The 25,057-nt window shown below is 41.1% G+C and overlaps 2 protein-coding genes across 5 annotated transcripts in view; one reads left to right on the forward strand and one right to left on the reverse strand.

The window, feature by feature from the left end:
- The window catches only part of LOC118415755 (helicase ARIP4-like), a 20,982-nt gene extending 1,176 nt beyond the window's left edge, over positions 1–19,806 (forward strand). For 2 of the 4 annotated variants that reach the window (XM_035820549.1, XM_035820551.1), the window contains 24 exons: positions 1,483–1,676; positions 3,828–3,899; positions 4,950–5,130; positions 6,038–6,213; positions 6,703–7,023; positions 7,372–7,604; positions 7,946–8,062; positions 8,340–8,583; positions 9,204–9,374; positions 9,731–9,845; positions 10,291–10,453; positions 10,664–10,728; positions 10,915–11,092; positions 11,501–11,693; positions 12,041–12,266; positions 12,597–12,718; positions 13,199–13,295; positions 13,706–13,911; positions 14,123–14,196; positions 14,448–14,549; positions 14,959–15,194; positions 15,336–15,490; positions 15,944–16,150; positions 16,567–19,806. In XM_035820549.1, the coding sequence (XP_035676442.1) occupies positions 1,505–1,676; positions 3,828–3,899; positions 4,950–5,130; positions 6,038–6,213; positions 6,703–7,023; positions 7,372–7,604; positions 7,946–8,062; positions 8,340–8,583; positions 9,204–9,374; positions 9,731–9,845; positions 10,291–10,453; positions 10,664–10,728; positions 10,915–11,092; positions 11,501–11,693; positions 12,041–12,266; positions 12,597–12,718; positions 13,199–13,295; positions 13,706–13,911; positions 14,123–14,196; positions 14,448–14,549; positions 14,959–15,194; positions 15,336–15,490; positions 15,944–16,150; positions 16,567–17,549 (4,809 nt within the window). In that variant the 5' untranslated portion in view covers positions 1,483–1,504 and the 3' untranslated portion in view covers positions 17,550–19,806. Of the gene's footprint in view, positions 1–878; positions 944–1,482; positions 1,677–3,827; positions 3,900–4,949; positions 5,131–6,037; positions 6,214–6,702; positions 7,024–7,371; positions 7,605–7,945; positions 8,063–8,339; positions 8,584–9,203; positions 9,375–9,730; positions 9,846–10,290; positions 10,454–10,663; positions 10,729–10,914; positions 11,093–11,500; positions 11,694–12,040; positions 12,267–12,596; positions 12,719–13,198; positions 13,296–13,705; positions 13,912–14,122; positions 14,197–14,447; positions 14,550–14,958; positions 15,195–15,335; positions 15,491–15,943; positions 16,151–16,566 lie in introns of those variants that run through there. The other 2 variants (XM_035820547.1, XM_035820548.1) reach the window with 2 other exon arrangements.
- An 845-nt stretch (positions 19,807–20,651) lies between these two features.
- Positions 20,652–23,407, reverse strand: LOC118415757 (mucin-5AC-like). The gene is made up of 3 exons (XM_035820553.1): positions 23,384–23,407; positions 23,061–23,202; positions 20,652–22,906 (listed from the first exon to the last, which is right to left on the reverse strand). Exons 2-3 carry the CDS (start codon positions 23,080–23,082, stop codon positions 21,912–21,914), a joined length of 1,017 nt encoding a protein of 338 aa, XP_035676446.1. The 5' UTR covers positions 23,083–23,202; positions 23,384–23,407; the 3' UTR covers positions 20,652–21,911.
- Positions 23,408–25,057: the final 1,650 nt, after the last annotated feature.

Below are 25,057 nucleotides of genomic sequence, written 5' to 3' on the forward strand. Positions count from 1 at the left end.
CAAAAACATACTAGTACTCAGTATTTTAAATCAATTTTGCCCTAGTCTTGTCTCTGTTGGAACTCGAAACAGCATGTGTGTATCATACGCTACATCCTACATGTATATAGTGTTATGTAAATGATGACCTCATGTCAACAGTGTGTCAGCTTCGTTCCCTTTTTCTAAATTTCACGAAGATAAAATGCCAATAAATTACAGCTCCCTTTGTCGTGTTTGAGTTGCAGACTACTTTCAATCAATCGTTCGCATGCATCATTTGTTGATGCGTGGCGGCTACAGACAGTTTAGACAGTTCTACTTTGGTCACGAAAAAAAAAATGTCTAAATAAGAAAGATAATTGATATGTACTGTTCTTTGAAAACCCGACACGGATATTTCCTCCCATACGCAGCTTTCTCAGGCTCAAGGTGAACGTTTTGTTACACTTCTTTTATGTATTACATTAATTTTGTATATGTGTACCTTTAACTGCCCGGAACTGTAAATAACGTAACGGAGGCAGGCTGTCAGCACTCGCGGTTTCAAGTGCGGAATATTTGTCGTCACTGGTTTTCCTGTGCGGAATATTTGTCGTCACTCGTTTTCTAGTGCGGAATATTTGTCGTCACTCGTTTTCTAGTGCGGAATATTTGTCGTCACTCGTTTTCTAGTGCGGAAGGTAGTCTCAGCACTCGGTTTCTAGTGGTGAATCGGGGGGTTTCAGTGCTGAAGTCGACTCACCACTGGACACCTAGTGCGGACGTAACGTCGGCACTAGACTTCTAGTGCGGAAGGCCCCTTCCGCACTAGACACCGAGTGCTGAGAGAGGAACCCGTGACTTCGGTAGTTTTGCTACTCAGTACCGACACACACAGGACTTTCTTCCTCTTTTAGTCTTTACCACCCTTTCAAGTTTACTTGATTCTGGAAGTTGACTTTTTGTCCCCGATGCCGCACAGGTGATACAATTTTCCCATGTTAATTTTTGACTGGTCATCGTGACCTGGCAATTGGGTCGTCAGGAGTTTCGTAACGGTTTCTTTTCTAAATTGTGCTGTTTGTAGTCTTCAACTTTTTGTGAGTTTAAAGTACCATTTGTAAAACTTTGGGATTTAGGCTGCAAACTGTCATGATTAATGATCAAGTAAATGTCATTTCCTTGAATAACAATCAAGATATCCAGTTGTAGGATTTTCACGTCTATTTTTGGCATGATGATATTGATTCTCATATAATTATATTTATACTAATTTTAATTGGATTAGATGATCATATCTGTAATGATCAGCCAAATGCTTAGATCTATGTTTCCATGTTCATATGAAGTGGACTCTTGTGTTGTTGTTTTTTAGTCCTAGACAGAGAGAGCCTTACTAGTAATTTAAGAAATTTATGTTTCAATTGTAAACAAGAAAAGTTGGAAGACATCATTTTGACATTATCTAAATCAAAGAAACTCTGAATGTGATATGTAATGATTGTTGTTCATTTTCCACAGCTTGACTGTTGTAAGGGTTACGATGGAAGAAGAAGACTTTTCAGGTGACAGTGAGTTGGACCAGCTGTCAGATGCAGGAGATGAACTTGACTTTGAAGAGGAGCAGTGGGGAGGGGGGTCCAGGTCCAGCAGTAGGGCATCTCAACAGTCAAGGTCATCAACACCAGGGGGAAGATCTAACCAAGACTCCATAGGTTTGTACATATAAAACTTAGTATAGTTCTGAATCTGATCTAGTAAGACTAAGAGGTTAAGACCTATTATACTAGTTACTACATTCACACACACTGTACTGCATCTGGTTTTGCTTCAAATTCTGGTTCTGGTTGAATACTACCTTTGGTTGGAATAAAGTGCCAAGGAGTGGTACTGCACAGTTATAGCCGGTTCCTCCAACTGGTCAGAGCCAGAATGAAATGTTATGAGACCTCCCGCCTGAACTTGGCAGGGACCGGTGTTGTGGTAGTTGTACAGTTTAAAGAAGGGAATCCCAATCCAGAACTAACATAATGATTTGATATACATACTGTGCATTATACAAATGACTTTGAAAGTAAGTCCTTGCGAAGATCAATGCATTTACAGATATATCGTGTATTACATAACTTATATGTACATGTAGTGGTGATAATTGTTTCTTATTCTGTGCTTATTGTAGTGTATTCTATATGTTTTTTAACAGAATCCAAAAGTGTTAACAATTTTTCTTACCCAAAAGGCCAATTGATGTTTCTCTCTCAAATTCATACTGTACTGCCCTCAATTATTCGCTCTTGAATAATTTACATTCAAGTTGTGGCAGGTGTCCCTTATGCTTTATGTATTATTCTGTACAACCATTTACATGGTGTGATGTATGTAACTGGGGCTTATGCCTTCAGGAGTACATTACCCCCAGTTTTACATAGGGCTGCCTGTACTACTAATTACTGCTAACATGCTAAGATGAATGTATATTGAGGTATAATCACATTTAGGCTCAACAACCATTTAAAATGTGTCTCTGTATGGACTCTGAAATCTGAGCATGAATATTTACGACAATTTAGTGCATGGTGTATTGATTTTTTGCTGTTTTGATTCAGTCTGAAGGCAGTTATTTTTAGTTACCTTGTTGTTGTATAATTTTGTCCTAATGCAGGTATTTTTAGATACATATAGCCTGTGGCAGTTTTTAACGATCACTTAAGCTTGTATTTAAACACTAGGTACGTGGGTTAGGTGTCATTGGCACGTTACATAAGGGTAGGATATAGAAGCACACTTGGAAAGGACAGTTACATAACACAGTATCAGAAGGTTCTATTTCAGACAATCACAGAAATTTATAGTCAGAAGATAAATTTTTTGCTATTTATTTTTTCATACCGTGATTGATAAATTGATTAGTTTGAAAAAAAAAGTCGTTCTGCTTTATCAAAAGATTCTTGTATAATTTGTTTACCCTTTGTCCCCTATACAAGGTGACTCATTGGTATAGTCCTGTTCAGTGCGTGTAAGATGTTGCATAAGGGTGGCATATGCTGGCCAATAAGAAGCAACTTAAGCAAGCAACTCATTTGTCTATCAGTGTCAGTGCAGTGCAAACATAACATTTGGACAGGTGTTTTGGGCAAAATTGCCATTAAGCTCTAAGGTGGGTATGCTTTTTCACAGGTGTATACTATATTAGTCAAATCTGTTAGAGACGACCACTCAGGGGACTAATGCATGGTCGGGCTTCTTATTCTTCAATGTTTGTGTCAATGGGAAAAATTAACAAATTCTAAGGGACCACCAATTCATGGTCACATTGGCCAGGTGGCCTATACTGAGTGGTCATTTGTACAGGGTTGACTTTTATTGTTTGGACTTTTGCTTGCATTACAGTATGGCAGGTGTATATGAGTTTGGATTGTGTTGTATAACATCATGTCAAGTTTTCCCTTAGGATTATTAGCTGCTGTTATGCAAAACTACTGTGTTACAGTCATACATATTTTAGTGTTTACATATGCCAAGCATTTGTAGACCGAATCCAGTAGTAGAATAATTCGTAGCCATGTTTCGCAAGTAAACTATAACTTATCGTAACTGAATACTTGTATACTAGTACCTGTGTTACACAATATATTCATGAGTGAGTATTACACAATACAATACAATACAATGTACTACTAGTACATTGGCCTCTGTCCGTCTTGAAAAGTTGAAGCGACGATGGGCTTTGATCATGGTCAGCATCTTCTTCTAATATAGTAACGGTTGATTATAATATAACAGAATGTTTTGGTACCGACTAAATGGTATAGGATATTGTTGAATATCTCTTAATGTAACTGTATTCTTGTAACGTTATATTTCAGATATGGGAGGAGCAGAGGCCTGTGCAGATTCGAAACAGTCACATGAAGTTGGTGACAACAAGCCAAATGAAGGTAAAAATTTCCTAACATTTTGATTGTGGATGTATATTTTGTATATGTGTTGTGTATCCCTTTGGGCATTTGGTTAAATCCTAGTCCCAGGACAGGTTTCAAAAGGTTTATACAATTTACAAAGAATCTGAACCAAGAAATATTTCTGATAGTATAGTGCACTTGTATTGTTTTTTTTTTCACCGTTCTGAGTTTGAATGCATGTTTTTATACTTAGTGAATAGATCTGATATATCAGTCTGCACGCATGTATTTTTACATGTAGTTACCCTCTGGCTGCTTTTCAAAAGTCACTTGTTTTAAGACAATAGGTACCTGGGTTAGGTGTCATTGGCATCTTACATAAGGGTTACATATAGAAGCACACTTTGAAGGGATAGTTACATAACATAGAAAGAGTTGTACATTACTCAAAACTATTTCAGCATATTATAGTTAAAGGATTTTACGCAAGGGGTATTGATTTTGTATTTTCTTTGAGACCATAACAGCATTGGACAGCAAGTTTTGAAAAATTCATTTGCCCAGGGCAAATACAATGTAGTTAAAATTTACTGGCCCAAATTAACTTTTCGCCGACCCGAAAGTCAAATGACATATCCTATTCATTTGTACCTTCAGCAAGGAGTTCCTTTTATTTTTCAGTAAAAAAATCTGGTTATGGTACCGTGTAGGGACACTCGGGGCACTTGCATGTTATAAACTAATATTTAGAAGGCAAGGGCCGGCTAGCTTTACTGGTGTCTGACAAGCTTCTAAGGGCTGGTCATTTTGGTGAGCTGCAGGGAGCAAAGTCAGCCTTGTGGACCAATACTAGGAAAGTATATATCTACATCTGCCAATACAATCTATAGTTTCTACCCACATCTACCTATACCAAGAAAAAATCTGTCCACATAGACCAAGGAAAATTTGCAGGGTATACATAGGACATGTACTTGCCTGATCGACACTTTCATTTGCTCCAGGCAATGGACTTGTCTGACCCTACAAAATTAAAAATGTCTAAGTCGCTTGATCTTTCATCTGTTCTTGAAATTGGTTTGACAGCTGAAGGAGAAGCCACATCTACAACCTTCAACGATGGCAGCCAGACGGCAGAAGGGAAAGGGAAGAAAAGAAAGAAAAAGACTCCACAACAACCTGGAGAGAAGAAGAAACGCAAGAAGAAAGAAGGAGGAGAGAAAAAGAAGAAGAAATCTAAACCGGGACATCTTCGGAGAAACATAAGGTAAATTTACAATTTTTGCATGAGTTATGGATTCATATTAAACTTTGAAGCACTTTTATTTATACACTTATCATGTTTTAATATCGTATTCCTTGTTAGTTCATTTTACTTTGCTTGAATTATTCTAGAACCTTGTCAGTTACCTTTTTGTTTGTTTAGAACATTGTTAGAACACCTCTATAGTTACCTGTGTTGTTTATTTTAGAACACCTTAGCCGTTACCTTTTTTGTTTATTTAGAACATAAGAATTATTCCTTGTTTCAAGAAATTGTTTGTCTTCATTTTCTTTTCACTGAGGAAGGAAGGCGGACGCCTTCCGAAACGTCTGTATAAAAATAAAGTATCCAGAAGTAAAGATTTATTCGTCTTCAATTGTAACGATTCCTGGATGTCTAACCTTCACAAACACACTTGATTGTAATATTTAATAGTTGACAGCAAATAGCATGACATCCTTGAATTTTATATAAAACAGAACAGGCATCCAGGGGGTCCAAATCTATGTCATTAATGATTTATTCCATGCTCAAGAAACTGGAAGTTTCTCTGCAGAACCAAAACAAGCTGCTGTGGGGCCCAGAATCATATCATTTTTAGGTCTTATCAAGACTTACTCACAAATCAAGACAGTCTATCAGAGCTTTCTTGAGTTATCATGTTCACACTGCCATAGATTCAGCCACTACTGTACAACGAATGTTGTAACTTGTTCCCCATGGTGTGAACCTTCCATAGTAAAACATTGCCTTGGTAAACATAAAACTTAAAAATGCTTACTAAATCTTCCAGAAGATCACTCGAAATGTCCGGAAGTAAATATCCGTTTTTTATCCAGTTGTAGAGAATGAGTTGTATTTGAATATTGCTTACCTGGATGTCTAACCTTCATAAACGTATATCTTCCAGAAAACTTAAGGGTGAGGACACCCTGGAAGCGGAGACCCTGGCAGCCCAGCAGGAGGAGATGGAGAGGAAGAGACGTCTTGAGATGCAGCGCTCCCAGAACCTGCCCACACCTGGCTTCATGGCTCAAGACATGGACCTAGCAGACCTGGACTTTGGCACGGGCCAGCTAGACTTCAGTAAGGAACCACCTTTCCTTTAATCTTTGGGTACAGGCATGGTGGATGATATGTGTTGTGCAGTCAAAACTGTCCAAGAAGACAACTTTGGGGACCAATAAAACATGGTTGATGTGGACAGGTAGTCAACGGAACACCAAAAAGTGGTCACATTGGCCAGGTGGTCCTCATGTAGAGGTGGTCCTCATGTAGAGGTGGTCACTTGGTCAGTTTTGACTGAATGATGGATACCTCAATGTATTCTCAATGGGATGCTTTTTGTCAGCTTTGTGCGTCATGTTATTAGTGACATGTTTCAAAGTCAGTTGTAACTTCATTGGAATGGACAATAGCTTATGAGTATAATGATGGTCACCACTGACTGATCTATAACCTTTTCCCTGCAGCCTAACATCATGCCCTAGTAGACCCTGAAATTTTATCACAATGCTATCATAATTGTGTAAAAGTATGTTGTTCCTCATACACAACATACTTTGTCTTAACCAGGCAGTCTTGTGGAAGCAGAGGCAGAGTTGGCACCCTCTATGTACACAGAGCCTGCAATACCAGAACCTGTACCTGTACCCACAACAGAGCAACCTGCAACATCTACAGACCAGCCTACCGAGCTGAAACTGGAACCCAAGGCTGAGGAAACACCCACAGAAGATATAACTGTGCCAAAGGTCACCCCACCTCCACCTCCCATGATGCCGCAGAAGGCTGATGACAGTGATGATGTCATCTGTATAGACAGTAGTAGTGGAGAGGAGGAGAGTGCAGAAACGAAGAGCAAACATGCAAAAACAACCAAGTCACCTCGTGAAGGTACGTGGCCTTCTGTCCCTTAAATCAGTACTTCATGTGTATACTAACATTGCTGGCCTACCAGACACCAGCTTGCCATTTTATGGAAAACATTGGCCTAAATCTATGTCAAATGTTGGTTCTATGAAAGCATCGCACTTCGAGTAGCCCCTCTACTGGCCATACCCCTCAGGGAGGCAGCCAAATCAACCCCTGACCCAGAGACATTGAGTAACACATGCTGTAATTCTGTGAAAGTTTTGTTGAAATCCCTACAACTAGGAAACTGTACATGTTTGACTTGGATTTTTTTAGGATAATGACATAAGATATAAGTTTCAACTTAAACATGTTTTTTTCATGTTTTAGATGTGGTCGAGTTGGCGAGTTCTGATGATGATGTGATGATTGTGAGTGGTGATGATGAAGACCAGGAGGAAGAGGAGGAGGAGGATGATACAGGGAACAGTGGGTCTCACACGGATGATGCAACTAACCAGCCCGACGCCCTGGGGAAGGTTCTGATCAATGTCAATCATCCGTCAACAGAGTCTGACATCTTCCTGTCACCTCAGCTGGGGAGGTCTGTCAAGCCTCATCAGGTGATTTAATCAACATGCATTCTTATTAATTATTGATAATATTATGGACTTTTTGTCCAGTACAAATAAGTTGCTGAACGTACATGAACGCCTTTCAGTGTATAGCAGTTGTGCCCATCTCTGTATCCATAGCCCTTGGGCCACACAGTACAGTAGAGACTACTCCTCTGCTCTGGTAGTGGGTTGTGTTCAACTCCTATATTTTTCCACATAAGTGATGAGCAGAGAAAGCCTCAGAGTCAAACACTACATTTAAAGATATTTACTTAATTCTGTCAGTTCTATGTGTTCTGTATTATGTAATATATACAGTCCCCATGACAGGATTTTTTGCCTTTCAGATTGGAGGAATCCGTTTCTTGTACGACAATCTGGTGGAGTCCTTGGAGAGATACAAATCCTCGGGTGGGTTTGGCTGCATCTTGGCTCATAGCATGGGCCTGGGGAAAACTCTACAGGTCAGTGCACTGATGTCCCATTGTAGGTATATGTGTTATCAGCTTTTGAGAGTGTGTTAAATCTTGCTGCGTGAAATGTGAGAGGACTAAAACTATCATGATGTATACTTTTAGATAGTCATATTAGAAATATCCTCGTTGTAAACAATTTTCTACATCTCTACATTTTTATGGGCTTATGTAGGTCTCTGGGATTGATCTATACAATTGAAGTCATCATCATTAAAATGAAATTAAAGTTTGTGTTTTAACAGTTGTACGTTTTTCCCATCCACAGTTGATCTCCTTTATTGACGTGTTCCTGAGACATACAGAAGCCAAGACGGTGCTGTGTATCGTCCCCATCAACACCTTACAGAACTGGTCAGCAGAGTTCAACATGTGGCTGCCCACTAAGGAGGCAGTGGACACTGCTATCCAGCAGGGGATAGCACAGGAGGGGGAGATCCAGCATAGGGAGTTTGGGGTGTATCTTCTCAATGATAACTACAGAACCAACCTGGCAAGGGCCAAGCTTATCGGTAAGGACTGTCTGACTGCTAGCTTCTATTACAGGGCTCGAAATACTGGGTGCATGTGCACCCAGGTGCACCCAAAATTGGAGCTGTGCACCCAATCATTTTCTGCACCCAAATATTTTCTTACATTTATGTATGTAAAGATATCAAAGTATACTAGTAAACATCATATTCTTGGCATCTAAGTGTTAGAAAGATAATACAAATATGTCTGTCATGGTACTTGTATAAGAATTTGATTGCTTGTAACTAAGTCTTATGACATTGTATTAGGTTATTACTTAAATTTAAGTGGTGCACCCACAAATTTTTCGGTGCACCCAATTTTTTAAGCTGGGTGCACTAGTGCACCTAATCCCAAAAATGAATTTCGAACCCTGTATTATGTAAAATGTTGTCTGATTTTCAAAATTTGCCAGTTGATTTACAGGATAGATTTTCCCATGTAACTAAATGAGCTCAAAGTCATACACTGCCCAAAACAAAAACACACTATGCTCAAAATGTTCAAGTTTTGGTGATGCTTTGGTGGGAAACATCTTTTCAAAGCAGCAAAAAGTAATACTAATAGCCAAATGCAAACTTAGTACAGGAATAAACATCTTTTCTTTTTCCTATTCCAGATAAGTGGTTTAAGACAGGTGGTGTTCTCCTGATGGGGTATGAGATGTACAGACTGCTCATCTCCAAGAAGATCATGCTGACAAACAACAAGAAGAGGAGAGGCAAGCAGCCCAAGGACATGGAGGTCATTGACCTGGAGGAAGAGGACACAAACCTTGCAATACTACATGGTGGGTAATTGTTACCTCTTTGAGAATGGAGGTATTGTTTTTGGTCTGTTTTGCTGTGTGTTCAGGTTTGTGGGCCCTGGTCCAGTTTTGTTCCCAGTCTTAATCAAGTTAATGATAACTTGTAGGATATAAAAGTAGAGCTGACATGACCGTAGGAATACAATGTAAGGTAGGGCATATGTTCAGTGATTGTTAACACTGAGAATATTTCAGTATTTACAGTACAGACAGTGATGTGAAAAAATGTAGTAAACTAGAATCCAGCATCATATGTCAGACCTTATAACATGGCATGAAAAAAGTGTGGTGTTTTTTTTTTTCTGACGTTTCTTTCATGTTGTATTTTAATCTATCAGGAGTGTACAAGGCCCTTGCTAAGCCCGGTCCAGACCTTGTGATCTGTGACGAGGGACATCGCATCAAGAATGCCCACACCAGCGTGTCACAAACACTCAAGAACATCAGGACTAAGTAAGTCTTATTCCTCAGTACTGATTTTAATGTAACATACTAGCATGAGTACAGCTTTCGTGAATTGTTAGGAGTTGTCTGCTTCTACACATTAGGAAAGTTCATGCTGGAACAACCTGAAGGCATTTGTTTCATTATCTGCTTAGTTACCTTTTTATCGCATTTGGTGCAAATCTAACTTCCATGCACAAGTATCATGAATATCACATAGGAACAAATGCCTAAGCAGCAAACAAAGTTCTATCTAACTGGACTCTGCCTAGTAGTAAATGTCAAGCTATATATCCTTGCTGTTTGATGCATTTAGCATCTAGATTCAATGTAAAATGTACTCATATGAAATAACCATGATCATAGTCCAAAATCCAACTGTTAAACCCTTGCTTGTAAAGGAACAAGTACAATCCTCTAACAAACAATGTTTCCTGCCCCCCTCCCACCCCAGGAGGAGAGTTGTGCTGACCGGGTACCCCCTACAGAATAACCTGATGGAGTACTGGTGCATGGTGGATTTTGTCAGGCCCAACTTCCTGGGTACACGCCAGGAGTTCAGCAACATGTTCGAACGGCCCATCCAGAATGGACAGTGTATAGACAGCACTCCTGAGGTATGGACATGTTTCAGGATTGGAGCCTATTTTGTAAAATGTTTTCTTGGATGGTATGTTTTCATGAATAATAAAAGTACTTATTCTTTTAATTTCTAGTGCATGTTTAATAGAGCATACAGTATTTGAAACAGGTTCAATGGTATTATATTAGGATTTGTTGTTGTCAGTTGTAATGTTTGACCCATGAAACTATTTTTGTGTTTGCAGGATGTGAGATACATGCGGTATCGAGCACATGTTCTCCATAGTTTATTGGAGGGATTTGTCCAAAGGTATGTATTGTAACTTCTTCTTTCTGTTACTTCAGGAACTAATAGCACAAAGTATTATATTCCCTATGAATGCATATAAAGCTCCAGAATTCAATGGCAATTTACTGGTTTGTATTGAGTAGAATTGTGCCCTTTATTACATTTGTATTTTCAGATCTGACATCTTTTCTCTTGCCCATCCCACAGGAGAGGCCATGCGGTACTGAAGTCTGTTCTTCCACCCAAGTATGAGCACGTTCTGCTGGTCAGGATGTCCGCCATACAGCGTGAACTGTACGCCAAGTTCATGACCGCGTTCAGGGAGGCAGGTGCAGCCGGTTGGAGCAACAACAATCCTCTCAGGGCTTTCTCAGTTTGTTGCAAGGTGAGACATTCTCTATTGGATGTTTTGTTTATCAACAAAATTTTTTAACATTAATTTTACAAACATTGTACAAAGAAATACATGATAATTCGATCATAAAAAACAGATTTCTTGTAGTATTGAAGATTGTTGTCTTTTTAAAACATTGCCATTGTTCATTGTGTAAACTTTTTCTATTTCTAGAAGTGTTATTCAATCTGTCTCTAACGAGCACAAAGTTTGGTTTGACGTTTTTCACAAAGCATAGATATAGTACTTAGAAATATGAATACAGTGTGAAAGTGTGTGGTGGGATATAGGTTCTGTATTAATTAGATGTTCCCCCTTGGCCCAAGTTTGCATTTAAATCTTTTAGCGACACCTCGGGACCAGAGCCGATAGCATCCTATTTCTGCTCTATCTGTCTAGATCTGGAACCATCCAGACATACTGTATGAGATTCTGCAGAAGAAGATGACAAACGATGACCTTGACATTGAGGATCCAGAAGGGTTAGGCAACAAGTCAAGGTCAAGGTCAAACACCCCAACCATACCAGATGGGTCCAGGAGGTCAGGGTCACCGGCAGTACCATTGATAGCTTCCACCTCTGGGGTAACAGGTGAGAAAATGTTGTTGTTTTTTACTCTACATTTTCAAATGTGTCCTTTCTGCCTTGCAAGTTGCTGTAGGTTTTAAATAGTTTTGATCTAGACTAATGTTTCTCATTAGTCTTGGCATTCAGTGTCAAAATATTGAAAACTAAATGATGCTGTCTTCTGAGCTTAAATTTTATATGCTTAAAGCAAAGAAATAAACAGGATAAAGGGTGAAATATGAACACTATGAATATATCTTGAGCTCCAAATTTTCAATTGAAAGTAGTAGTTGAATGAGAACAAAAATATCTAAAACTAATAGATGGCATTGTATTATTCTTTTTTTTTTTAACCTTTCCCCTCTTTCTAGATGAGAACAGCAACAGTAACAGCAGTAGCAAGGACCGCAGGTTTACGCAGGACGTCGGACTGACACCATTCCAGGAGAAAGCCAACCAGGGCACTAACTACAACTGGGCAGAGGACTGTATGAAGGACTACACCCCCGGTGTGCTGGAGAATGGAGGCAAGATGCTGCTGCTCTTCAAGATCATAGAGCAGAGCATCAGGGGAGGGGACAAACTGCTTGTCTATAGGTTTGTATGCTACAACATGATGGGAACATTGTTGCTTAGAAGTGTTAAAAAAGAACAATTACAAATTTTTGTCCTTTTGAAAACCTTATGTAGACATTAGGTGAAGTTGAAATTATTGGAGTTTTATCAAAATGCAAAATCAGAGCATTGCACAATTTCACAACTAATGTACATCAGTTGTAATGTAACTGCATTGAAATAAAGAGCACATAGCTGCAATGAGTGGGCTATTAGATTTTTACCATTTACACGCAACATTAGATATTAACTATAGTCAGACATATATTATGAGTTGATTCTAACATTTTGTTTTGCGCTTGTACTTTACAGCCAGAGTTTGAACACCTTATCCCTGATTGAAGAGTTCCTGGCCAAAACTCCAATGCCAGAACCACCGAACGGCTTCCCACACAACATCCCTCTCAGATGGGCCAAGAACAAAACATACTACAGTAAGGACATTGTCTTATGACTTTTAAGTTCAACATGCTATATCTATGACGCTGCAACTATGTAACATTTGAGCCTTGTGGTACATGTACATGTACATTTTGTAGCTTAGATAGAATACTTGATGTTACAATTTTGTCTTCCAGATGTTGTTACTTTCTGTATGAAGAATTTCGAAAAAGTAGTTTTACATTCTCCCTGATGCCTAACCGTGTAACCAATAGACAATTGGTAAAGAGTAAACTCAGAGGCACATTTTGAATCAGTTGAACTTACCGGTAACACTCCTTTGGAACACCTTGGGAATCATGCAGTAGTGAGGTCACACAAGGAGGATAACATGGCTAGGAAGCTATGTGCAGTTTAGATCCTAACACACAGAAATAACAAAGTATTGCTGTATATTAAATCCTTGTTTGTTGGATGAATGTTGCATCCTGAATCACTGGAGTTCATATAATATATGTTGTGTTGACTTTAAGGGTTGGATGGCGGCACATCAGGACAGGACAGGGAGAAAATGATCAATCAGTTCAACGTTCCCAACAGTCCAACATGGCTGTTTCTTCTCTCTACTAGGTGAGGCATAAAAATTGTATCTGATTCAAGTCTCACACAATACAGAATTGCTCTCCTGTACGTGTATCACTGACAGTCTAGTGGTTTGGCTGATATTCAAAACTTTTGTGACTTATGTAAGATTCCTTCTGATGGAAACTGAAGGCAGATATTTTATTTTTAAGTGGTGCACAAAATGATGATGCAGATACATAATATGAACTAGCTGCACCATTGAAAGTCTGCCACCATACTTTACAGCTTCTCTGTCTTGACTTTTGAAAGAAAGCAACCACAATAATTTATTTTAACATGGTACATCTGATGATCTTTGTGGACCCCCTATACTTGATTGTCTGTACTTGATTACAACTAGTCTAGTCATTGATTTTCAGTGAGACTTTAATAACCTGTGCCCCCCTCCCCACCAGGGCTGGTTGTCTGGGTGTGAATCTGGTGGGAGCCAACAGAGTGGTCGTGTTTGATGCATCGTGGAACCCGTGTCACGACTGCCAGGCCGTGTGCCGCGTGTACCGCTACGGTCAGACCAAGCCGTGCCACATCTACAGGCTGGTGACAGACAAGTCACTGGAGAAGAAAATATACGACAGACAGGTCAACAAGCAGGGCATGTCAGGTGGGGCTGGTTTTATTTTTTTATAGCAGCTAGCAGTCACTATATATACATAAACATATTTCACGTTGCTCCTACATCATGCTCAATGCAAATGTCCCAACACCTTCTTAATTTACATCATTGCTTTTAAGAAACTGTCACAATGTGTTACTAAGTCTTATAGAGTACTAAGATTACAGTCATCGTGTAATATTGATTTTACTCCATGCAGATCGAGTTGTAGACGAGTTACAACCAGAATCCAACTTCACAAGGAAGGAAGTGGAAGACCTCTTTAGTTATGATGTAAGTACCACTGAGCATTATTTTGCTATAGCTATGTCTTCTGCAATGCAACTGGTAAACATCTAGATCCAACTCCCTATCTTTGGAAAAATAGGTCCACAGTACACTATGATGTACATGTGCTTCCTCCTTGCAAAAGGACAGAACTGGTGTTTTATGCCAGGTGACAATGACCCAGTCATATCATGCAGATTTAGAGTTGTATCATTTTTAGCATTGTATAATGGGTTACTTTCCCTGGTTGTGTCCAGGATTCAGACCCAGTGTATGAAGACTTCTCCCAGGATGCAGCTCAGTTTGCAGACTCCATCCTCCAGGACATCTGTACAGAACACAGCAAACTCATCACCAAGGTAACCAACCTATTCTATATTGGGAATGTGTTACCTTAACTTTTACAATTATGATAAGAGGTCTTAATGAATGTCAAGCTGTTGTGCACAATTGTTCATTGTACACAACCAAAACAAATTCCTTTCAACTATTCGGTAGTGCTCCTGCAACCTTCCCCAGGGCAAGAATTACTTGCTGTGTTCCGCGTGCTAGGTGTCACTGTAGTAAGAAAATTGTAGCGTCAGTTGCGACTAAGCCTTTATCCCCCATCAACACAGTTCATGACAGGACAGAACTTTGAAGCAGATACTAAAGCTGTGGAAGTCTCATTTGCTTGTCTTGCCAATGCCACATTTTGTTGTATTCTATACCTCATATAGCTATGTTATCCCTTACCTTGTTGTTGCAACTTCCTTTCTTTTTTTTCAGGCACCATTTCAACATGAGTCCCTCCTGATCGACAGGAAGGATCACAAACTCACAAAGGCGGAGAAGAGAGCAGCTAAGAAGGGCTACGAGCAGGAGAAGCGCATGAGCGTCAGTAACTACTCCCGACCATCCTACTCCGCCTTCTATCCCCAGCAACAGTCAGGGGGGACACCTGGCAGCTCAGGGGGAACTGCATCCATATCCAGCCTCATATCATTTGCTAGGGCACAGACAGGGTAAGAAGTCTGGCTAACTTGAAATCACTTCTTCAAAATACACTGCCTCTCCCTAATCAAAGTATTGAATAAATCTGCCTATTTCGAGTAAAGAATTAGAAATATAAATCTAAAGCTGTTAATGTTATTCTCCTATCACAGAATGCCTCCGATGATCCACCGTCCCGTGGCGAATGTACGGCCCATCCAGTCCACGCCCATCCCGATGCAGCCTCGGACATCCGGCAGCAACGATGTCCAGGTCTTTCAACGAGGGGGACACAACATCATGGTCAACCACGTCAAGACCACCATGGGTGAGAACATCTGACTTATTAGGTTTACACAGGTTGTCTTGATTCTAGTATACTAAGCATTGTGTGGTGTAATGGTTAGCTTGGCCCAGAATCAGGAGGCCCTAGGTAGCCACTCAGGTTCTCAAGCAAGCAGCCTTCCTAACCCCTGCTTGTCCTATTGGACAAAGCTTGATATCTTGAGTTAGTCCTGTAGACCTTTAGTAGATTGGCATCCTGTGGCTTATTTAGTAATACTAGTAGCTAATGTGTATGGCCTACAATCTAGACATTGTGGGTTGGGGATTTTCTAAGCAGGCTTCATAACTCCTGCTTTTCCTATTGGGTCAGGTAAGCTGTTTCAAAGTATCTCCAAATCTTCACAGATAGTTTGAAGATACAGTCACGTAGCTATATAGGTTGAGACGTAAGATGTAGAAACGTTTGTTTACATCAGCATCCTTGCATGTGTTGCAGACATCCCGATCCCCGGCAGTGCCAGTTCCACCTCTTCTGCACAGAAGATCCCTGCCGGCACACAGATCACCGTGATCCGCACGCACCGCGGCATGTACATACGCACCAACGACGGCAAGATCTTCGCTGTGCGGGCCGGAGCACCAGGTATGAGCCAGGTTCTCCGTGGGTCTCTCGGTTCTGCCCAGAGTAACTCCGGCAGCCAAGGTAAGGCCAAACTGAAGGGAAAAGAAGTTGTTTCTCACTGGTACATCTACCTCAACCAACACTCATTTCTCTATTCCTCTTTCACCCTTGCATCAGATTGAATACTGCTGCATTTCTGTCTTAACCTACTCCCTACTGTGTAACCTCGTATGCATGACATATTTGGTGTCAAAAGGTTACATCAGCTGGGAGAAGGTTAAACACGTCTACTTAGTACTAATCCTGTCAACATACACCAAAAAAAGTTTTGTTTGAGAAACAGGAACGTACTTTACTTTGGCCTCAACTTGACATTAGATTACATGATGTAATGTTGTCTTTGGTTGTGGTTTCTGCAAGATTTATGCTGATACAGCTAGCCTGTTATCACTTGTACACATTGTGAGCTGGGTAACTTTTTCTTCCCATGTCTTCAGGTATCCCTGTCCAGGCTGGTGGGCCATCCTTGTCTGCCACTGCGGTGAACGAGGCCATTGGCTCTGCTGCAGCCTCCTCCGCCACCTCCGGTCAGCCTTTCCCCCGGCCAGCGGCAACGTCAGCACCAATGGTCAGTGCCCTGCTCTCCGGCACGCCCTCTCGGGAGTCGCCAGGGCTCGGACGTGTGATGCCGATGACATCGGTCACAACAAGCACATCAACGTCTGGCAATAACACGGCAAGTTCATCAGAAGCAACAGCAACAAGGCAAGGGTATAGCAGTGCGTCTACCGCCGAGGTCTCTCCGTTTCTCACCACATCGAGTAGAGAACCAGATGGTAAACAAGATGGGAACAGTAGCGAAGCTGACAAGAGCATGGCTCAGAGACCGGAGTCGACGGGAGGGCTTAGCTCGGGAAGCTCGCAGTCTCGTCCTGCGAGTCAGAACCTGGAGAGAACGTCGCCCATCTCACAGGCGGCTGACAGTAGCGTGCCGGCCGTTACATCGTCAGGCGTTCCACCCTCCGTCGCGCCCCTAGTCTCCCAGCAGAACACCACACAGAGCATGGGGTTGCCCAACTTCTCCTTCCCCACCCCTAGCCAGGGCCAGGCTCTGAACATGAACATTCCAGGCATGGGGAACATCTCCCCCTCCCCCTTACAGAACCTCATGACCTTTGTCCCCAGCTACCTCAACCCAGGCTCTGCCCAGCCCCAGCCTGGTATGATCCCCAGCATGTACAACTACCCCGGCATGATGCCACCGTTCGGCCTGGTGGCAGCACCCCTGCCCTTCCTTCCATCTGCCCCACCCCCCAACATGCAGGCAACACTTGGCAATGCTGTTCCACTCAGCGGGTACCCTCCCCAGCCTGGTATGGCTATTCCAACTACCACCACCACCTCTCAGGAGCCAGCTAAAAGTACTGAGGAGATGAGTTCATCACCGTTCAACTTAGATGACATTGTCCAGCTGGACTGAATCGGTGGCTGGACTAAGTAATGAGTAGTACTATAGTCCCAACATCTGCTGTCACATCTGCAAATCCTTATCAATAGACAAGTGTCATGTAAATAATGTGTGTTCTGAGGAAAATTTATGAACATATGTCATTTGAATTGGCCATCTAAATGATAACTTATCCTAAGTGTCATGTCTTTTCAGCTATATGCTGTACCTTCGTGAGCTTGTGTTTGTGTGATATGGACAAAGTATTAATCCTCTTCCTTCTGTAAGTCTGTAACCAAGATGTAGATACATTTACAGTAGATGGGCTGCAGGAGGGAAAAGGTCTTACTATACTCGTCGAGTCTTGTTAACTCTCTTCATTACAGTGGCAACATTGGATCTCTCTCTAGGGTCAGGTGTTGGTGTACATATTGGAAACAACATTGGGCCTCTGTTTTACTACTGTATTAGAAGTAATTTCTACTTTCTACAACATCGGAGAGCAGTTGAATGCTGAATTTGCCCAAACCTTTTGACGAACACAAAGTGGTTAAGATGGGAGAACCAAAACGTATTTTGAATGTCAAAATAAAGTTAACATTCAGTGTAAGAAGCATTGTATGTGTACAAGGGAACGTTACTAATGATGCTTACATCGTGTAAATACGTGTAGTGTTTTATTACTAGGTGTATGTTTGAGAAGAACTCTATATTCAATACTGATATTCAGTTGATTGTAGAGTTTTTAGAGACAGGAAGATATACATGTTAAGATATTGTTCTTGGTTGTGAAGTATCATATCATGATCAGTATTTGTCAAAGTGATCCTAGAATGTCCCAGGGAACAGGGTTTTCTCTCTGAACTGTTATGTCTCAGTCTGGAATCAAACAACAGTATTAAAAAAAAACATGTATTTCATGTAATCAGACTCAATAAGGGGGTAGATTGTACTTTCAGCTCAAAGTTTCAGACCTACCAAATTTTAGAGTCCAGTAGCCTGCCTTAAGATTGATACATTGGGCATGGGAGAAAGAATGACAATGAAATGTTGATTTTGCATGGAGTAGTAGTAAGGCCCTCTTTCATTTTGTAACATACCTGCAGAAATTGTGATGGTCCTCGAGCGTATGACTTCCTTGGCGAAAACGCTAGTCCCTTATCATGCCACATGCATAATATTATGCAAAATCGTTACAGCCTTAGTTTTAAAATCAGCGTAGAGATGGAAACATGAAGCATTTATCGTGTATTTGTTGTTCTTGTAGCTCCATGTGCTAAACTGGTCGCTTTTTCAGCTGATGTTTGAACGTATGGAGATTGTGTCAAAATCTCGTCTTCATTGGGACCTTTAATACCAGGTGCAATGGATTAGCTTGTTGCCTTCATTATCCAGAGTAGAGAAGATGTCCTTTGTACTGTGAGTGCAATAATACATATCTGTCTACTAAGTTGGCGTGTAGGTTTGCAAATAGCTTCAATAGGTTGATAGCTCACTGGAAAATAATGTTTTGGTGAGTCAGACACAATCTAGAGAAAATGTACCTGATTTTAAATTATGACACTTCTGTTGAATTGCTTATGGAAAAATATTTTCCCAGGACAAAATTTATTTCCTTTTCCTTACTTGTGTAATGACAGTTTGCATATACTGTACATTTTGTGTTCAATGTTGAAGTCAATGGTGTGACATTTTGTTTTGTAATAGAAATACCTACCTTCAATACCAACATGTCATTTGAATGTTATTGCTTTCTTGGTAACTTTTGCAAGCTGTGCAGTTTTCTTAAAATTAAGTTGTATTCTTTCTCTGAACTACTTCGTATTAATGCCCTAATGCAATTGTTTGTTGACCAAGCTTAAGGGTATATTGACTTCCAGTTGGTTTGCATTACAATTGAGCTTGTACAGAAAGCTAGCAGTAGTGCTTATTTATAGTAAATATTGTATGAATATGTGTTAATGTGAAGAGATAAAGTCAAAAATGAATTCAAGTATACTTACTAAAACATGATCATAAATGTTTGTGTACATGTATTTGGTTATTGTACATTGCATCAAGTATATGGTCACAAAATTGCCAGCAGAACTTCATGTTGTTAGTGTTACTTCCAGTTTTTCAGATGTAGGCAAATCAAATGCAGTTTAATACCTTCTTAAGTTAGATAAGTTAACTCACTATTGATATTTTGATTAACAGTTTTTTATGTATAGCGCTTGTAGCAAGTTTTGGTTCTTATTGTATTCACACATCACTGAGTAATAAATTAAGATGGAAAAGCGAGAGAAAACAGGTCTCATTGGCTTTCAATATAATGGTTTCCTTGTCCAAGTATGATATTTAGATGAATGTGCAAAAAATGTATTCATCGAAGCCTGACCAATCTGTGGAAACTAGCAATGTGAGTTGTAGCACGGGAAAAAACGTGTCGTGTTATGCCTCCCTCGGAGTCCCTGTTGTATAATAGACATTATCATGTAGAATAACTTTCTTGGTCTGTAATGCTAAGTCATGACTATAGACCACATTCTGCTCTAATTTAAACCCACGTATGCATACTCAAACAAATCCTGCAATAACTTGTCAACAGTTTCTTTTCCACTGTAGTAAAATCTGTCCAAAATGTATTTTATTGTATTGATGGTAAAATTGGCTATCTGTCACATAGTTGCATGGCTTGGAATACTGTTGGCTTCTCCGTTATTCGTAATCTGCGGTCCCCAGCTCGGGCAGGCTGAAGTACTGCAAGAGTGCCCCCACTCTGAGGAAGATGTCAGCTCTGGCACGTGGATCTGGGCATGCTCAGTTGTGACCAACCTGCAAACATGGGGGCAATTGATATCATCTTTGTTTACTTTATAACAATTTTACAAGAAAAGAAAAAAGTCAACCATCCGAAAGTCATAGTGACTAATGATGCATGATGCATTCGGTGTAAAGAATCATACCTGCCCTTTCTTGTTTTTACAGGAAAGGAACTGGTAGATCCTGATAAACTCACCTGCATTGCAAAAGTCACTAAAGGAGCTTAAAAACCCATTGGTTCATTAGTCAACAAGTTTGTTACTATTAACCCAGTTTTCTCGCCTTAAAAATAGAGTAACGTCGTAGTATTTAAGTATCTTAACGATCTACCTGTAGTGGGGACCCCTAGCGATTCCCCCTTCTGGTTGCATATTTACCTAGCAGTTCTGTTGTGCGTGTCTTCATCGTGCGATAGGATGCACTTTCTGTCTTGGCGAAGCAGCGTTGACGCTACGGTGACCAGCTGGATATTGTTTGGCGCCTGGACACCTTCTTGACACCGTAGAAATCTGCTGGAACATTAACGAAAACTGGGCACCAAGTCGGCCAGCACAGCAAACTATGTACGAAAGGATTTATTGCAATACTAACCAGTGTTAATAGATAACTCTGTGAGACCTTCTGTTCTCACATTCAAACTTTATACACGCAGAGTCAGGTCACAATGTGATTCTGGTGTGATTCTCCTCACACGTTGCTTAAGGACATGAGTTTGTGAAGTAATGAAGATGCAACGTCTTGTGTGTTACGTGAAAACGAACAAATCTGCTACAATGTGAAAAACCTGGACAATTTTCAGAGCCTACCGGGAGGCTCTGAAGTAGGCTCTGGAAATTGTCCAGTTGCAAACTACAATTACTGGCACTTTGCTAGCTTTGTGGTCCCTAAAATTTCGACGCCTCGGTGGATACTGAGGATATACACAAGAACATCGAATACAATTAGCAAAGAGTACGTTATTACTAGGCAATCTCAAACTAATACTGAGCAAAGCCCTCTATAAGGGCATCTCACTCAGGGGTGATGAAAAAAATGAAGAAAAAAAAACGCCGAAACAACATAATTTATAAATTGCTGACAAGACAAGGGCTTACCTTTCCTATGGATACCTTTAAGTTAGATATTCAAGGCAATGACAAAAAATGAGAAGAAGTGAATGCCAAATTAGCTTACCTTACCCGTGAATACGCCGCCAGAAAGGACCGCCACCAGCAATATCCAATATCAAACTATACAATTTGCTCTAAATGTCGCTGTACCTTGCCTGTAAACTGCTGCGCGCGTTCATAATCTAAGTATAAGCGAGGCGCACTTTGTCGCGGTAAGTAAAAAGTGAACAGAACTGCAAGAGTGACAAAAACAGAATGAAGTTTGACAAATTCACTGAATAAACAGACAACAGTTCAGGAGGAAAGGAACGATCGAGGAATATACACAATGTCGACAGGTTTTAAGAGTGTAATCGAACAGCAAAATGCAATGGAAACAATGAAATGCAAGAGTCAAGACCTCAGGGGCATCATTATAATGTACTGTAGGTGTCAATTCTGTCCATGTTTGAGTATGCGTGTATATTGTATTAGCTTGGGATCACATACCCGGTGTTGTTGTGGAAGCTATGTCGGCCTTCATTGTTGTTGATGAAGCCTCCACCGTTGTTTGGAAAGTCACAGCGACTGTTGATGCTGATACAGGTGCTGTTGTTGCTGATACAGGTGCTGTTGTTGCTGATACAGGTGCTGTTGTTGCTGATACAGGTGCTGTTGTTGCTGATACAGGTGTTTTTGTTGCTGATACAGGTGCTGTTGTTGCTGATACAGGCACTGTTGTTGCTAATACAGGTGCTGTTGTTGCTTGCACAGGTGCTGTTGTTGCTGATACAGGCGCTGTTGTTGCTTGCACAGCGGCTGTTGTTGCTGATACAGGCGCTGTTGTTGCTTGCACAGCGGCTGTTGTTGCTGATACAGGTGCTGTTGTTGCTTGCACAGGTGCTGATGTTGCTGATACAGGCGCTGATGTTGCTGATACAGGCGCTGATGTTGCTGATACAGGCGCTGATGTTGCTGATACAGGTGCTGATGTTGCTGATACAGGCGCTGATGTTGCTGATACAGGTGCTGATGTTGCTGATACAGGCGCTGTTGTTGCTGATACAGGCGCTTTTGTCGATACTGTAGTTGTTTGAGGTGCCACTGCTGTCGTCTTTGCGGTTTCTTCAGTTGTCATTGATGGTGTTTTTGGCGGTGTCTCTGACGTTTCGGTGAACTGTGTCGTTGCTGCAATGGTGGTAGACGGAGTCGCCTCCACCGCTGTCATCAAACCAGTTGTAATCTCATGAATCTGGATGGAAGAAGTTGTTGACACGTCGGTTGTCTTGGACTGTGTAGATGGAGGAAGGGTTGGCTGTGTTGTTGCAGATGTTGTCGTAACTAATGGATGAGTCGTTGACCTACCAGACGTCGAGAGAGCAGCGGTAGTTTGAGAAACCGTCGACACGTCTTCTGTTGTGATTGCCCGAGATGTTGTGGACGAGGCAGCCACAGTAATGGGTGTTGTATTATCAGGTTGGGCCGACCACACTGGTTCTGTTGTATTGTGAAAAATATTGTATCCGTTTGATAGATGTTTTGATTGATTTGTACAAGACTTATGGCGTTACTAGCCTACGAATACATACTACGTATACATCTGAACTACAACATAGTACCTGACTAAAGAATGCCTTACAAAATCCCTCACCTTCACATCCCAGCAGCTCCATCCGAAAACGTATGAGATTACTAGTAAAGTCTTGTGGATTTACTCGGACGAAAGAGGCGATGATCGACAGATCAAGGTCATGGCTGACCACTGTTGCCCCATCGGAATTCGCAACAAAGACCTAGAGGCAAAGGTAGAAAACAACAAAAAGTCCTTTCTGCAACTCTTACTGAGTGACACATTGTAAATCCTTTAGTCTGTAAAAGTTGTCGGGTCTGCTGTTTAGAAATGAAAGGAACAAAAATGTTTTCATGTTTATAACTGGCCTAATAAAAAGACATAGCAAGTCATGTCAATAATACCTTGCTACTGTCCGATCCCGGTTCTTTATAGAGGGCCCCAAAGCCCTTTTCCGTAGAGCGTAATCGGCGGTTTTAATTCTACGTACTACGTAGCGGGACCGCTCGAATTCAACGTAGAGCGTAATCGGTGCATTTTGCGTCGAGCGATATTGGCCCCTTTAATTTAACGTATTACGTAGAAGCTAACCGGATTTTACCGTAAAACGTAATTCATATCAATTTTTCGTCAAGCGTAATCAAAGTTTCATTAAACTTAACTAGTCTACCGGTAAATTTTACCCGCGAAAATGCTAGCTGGAAATTGCGTTTCAAAGGGTCCAGATTTCAAAATTTCGCCGGACATTCCTTGCTATGGCTCAACACTTCGGCACTGGACATGGTGAAAATATGTTGCGGGAGCGTTGTCCCCCATCTAGTAGAAATCTTTTTACCGACCTTAGCTATATAGCTTAGTTAACAAGCAAAATGTGCCCCTTAAATGCAGGAAATGGCATTTCAGAGGGTCGAGATTTCAATTTTTCTCTGGGCGCCGGGCGGCCTTTGCCATCATGTAGGCTTGCGACGAGTTGGGCCTCCGGTGCTCACGACTCTCCGGCGCTCGTCGCCCTCAAAGACGTTTCTCAGACCAAGGAGGCTCAGACAGAAATGTCATTACATTGAGCATATGGTCTGCCAGCAAAATTTGTCCCTCAAAATGCAGGAAATGGTGTTTCAGAGGGTAAAAATTTCCAAATTTTCCCGTACCTACCTTGCGACAGTTCGACTGTTCGTGCTTTCGGCACTCGAAATCTGAAAATGATGTTTGGGGCGTTGCCCAGCGTAAAGCTAAAACCATGTGAATTTCTAGCTGGATGCTATTTAACTTAGCTTAGTTTGTGAGCAAAATTTGCCCTTCAGAATGTATAAAATGGCGTTTCAGAGGGTCAGGATTTCACAATATTCCCGGGGAGCATGCCCCCGGACGCCCTAGGATTGTCGCGCCTCCACTTTCGGTGATACAAGTGCTGAAAATTACGTCACATGAGAAATTTGCTGTCGCCGCCTTTGGCCAGCAAGACGTCTTTAGAAGTTAAGTTTTAATCTTATTAATGAAATTATCAGTTTTATTTAGATCTCATCTTCACATGTTCTGCCGTCGGCGGAGTTCAGCCAAAAGACAATAAATATTTGCATAATTATGAAATTTCGTAATTTAGCGTAGAGCGTAATAAAGTGTCCATAATTTAGCGTATTACGTAGCCGGCCCTCCCGAATTTAGCGTAGAGCGTTGTCGCTACCCCCCCTTGGGGGCCCTCTTTATACACTGAGAGGCCGTCCTCTGTATCTCCGTAGAGAAGCCTGTAGCTCTTGACATGCCCTCCCCACAAACCCTGTGTCTGGATCCCGGTGATGATGGTTCTGTTGTTAAAGTTGACCTGTAACCACTGGTTAGTGTTGGCGACGTCTGCCTGCCAGGCACGGGGACCGTTCAGTCGGCCTTTGTAAGCCTCGTATCCGGCCACCTCCGAGGATGCCGAGATCTGACTGTCCTCGATATCACCACTTGCTATCCCCAGGGGAAGCAAGCATGAGGCTTTTGATACTGCAAGAAAAAAACTTTTTATTAGTATTGCGCAATTATTCTCGTCAAAATCAGTGGAAAGTTAGTATCATATCAACAAGTATATATGTAAT

This window comes from Branchiostoma floridae, chromosome 5, assembly GCF_000003815.2.
Source record: "Branchiostoma floridae strain S238N-H82 chromosome 5, Bfl_VNyyK, whole genome shotgun sequence".
NCBI classification, from domain to species: domain Eukaryota; kingdom Metazoa; phylum Chordata; class Leptocardii; order Amphioxiformes; family Branchiostomatidae; genus Branchiostoma; species Branchiostoma floridae.

Bases quoted from the DNA above. Each gene is read 5' to 3' on its own strand.
- LOC118415757 (XM_035820553.1), bottom strand. From the start codon at position 23,082: ATGGAGCTGCTGGGATGTGAAG. The intron at 22,907-23,060 runs GTGAGGGATTTT...ACAATACAACAG, and splicing joins GGAGCTGCTGGGATGTGAAG to AACCAGTGTGGTCGGCCCAA.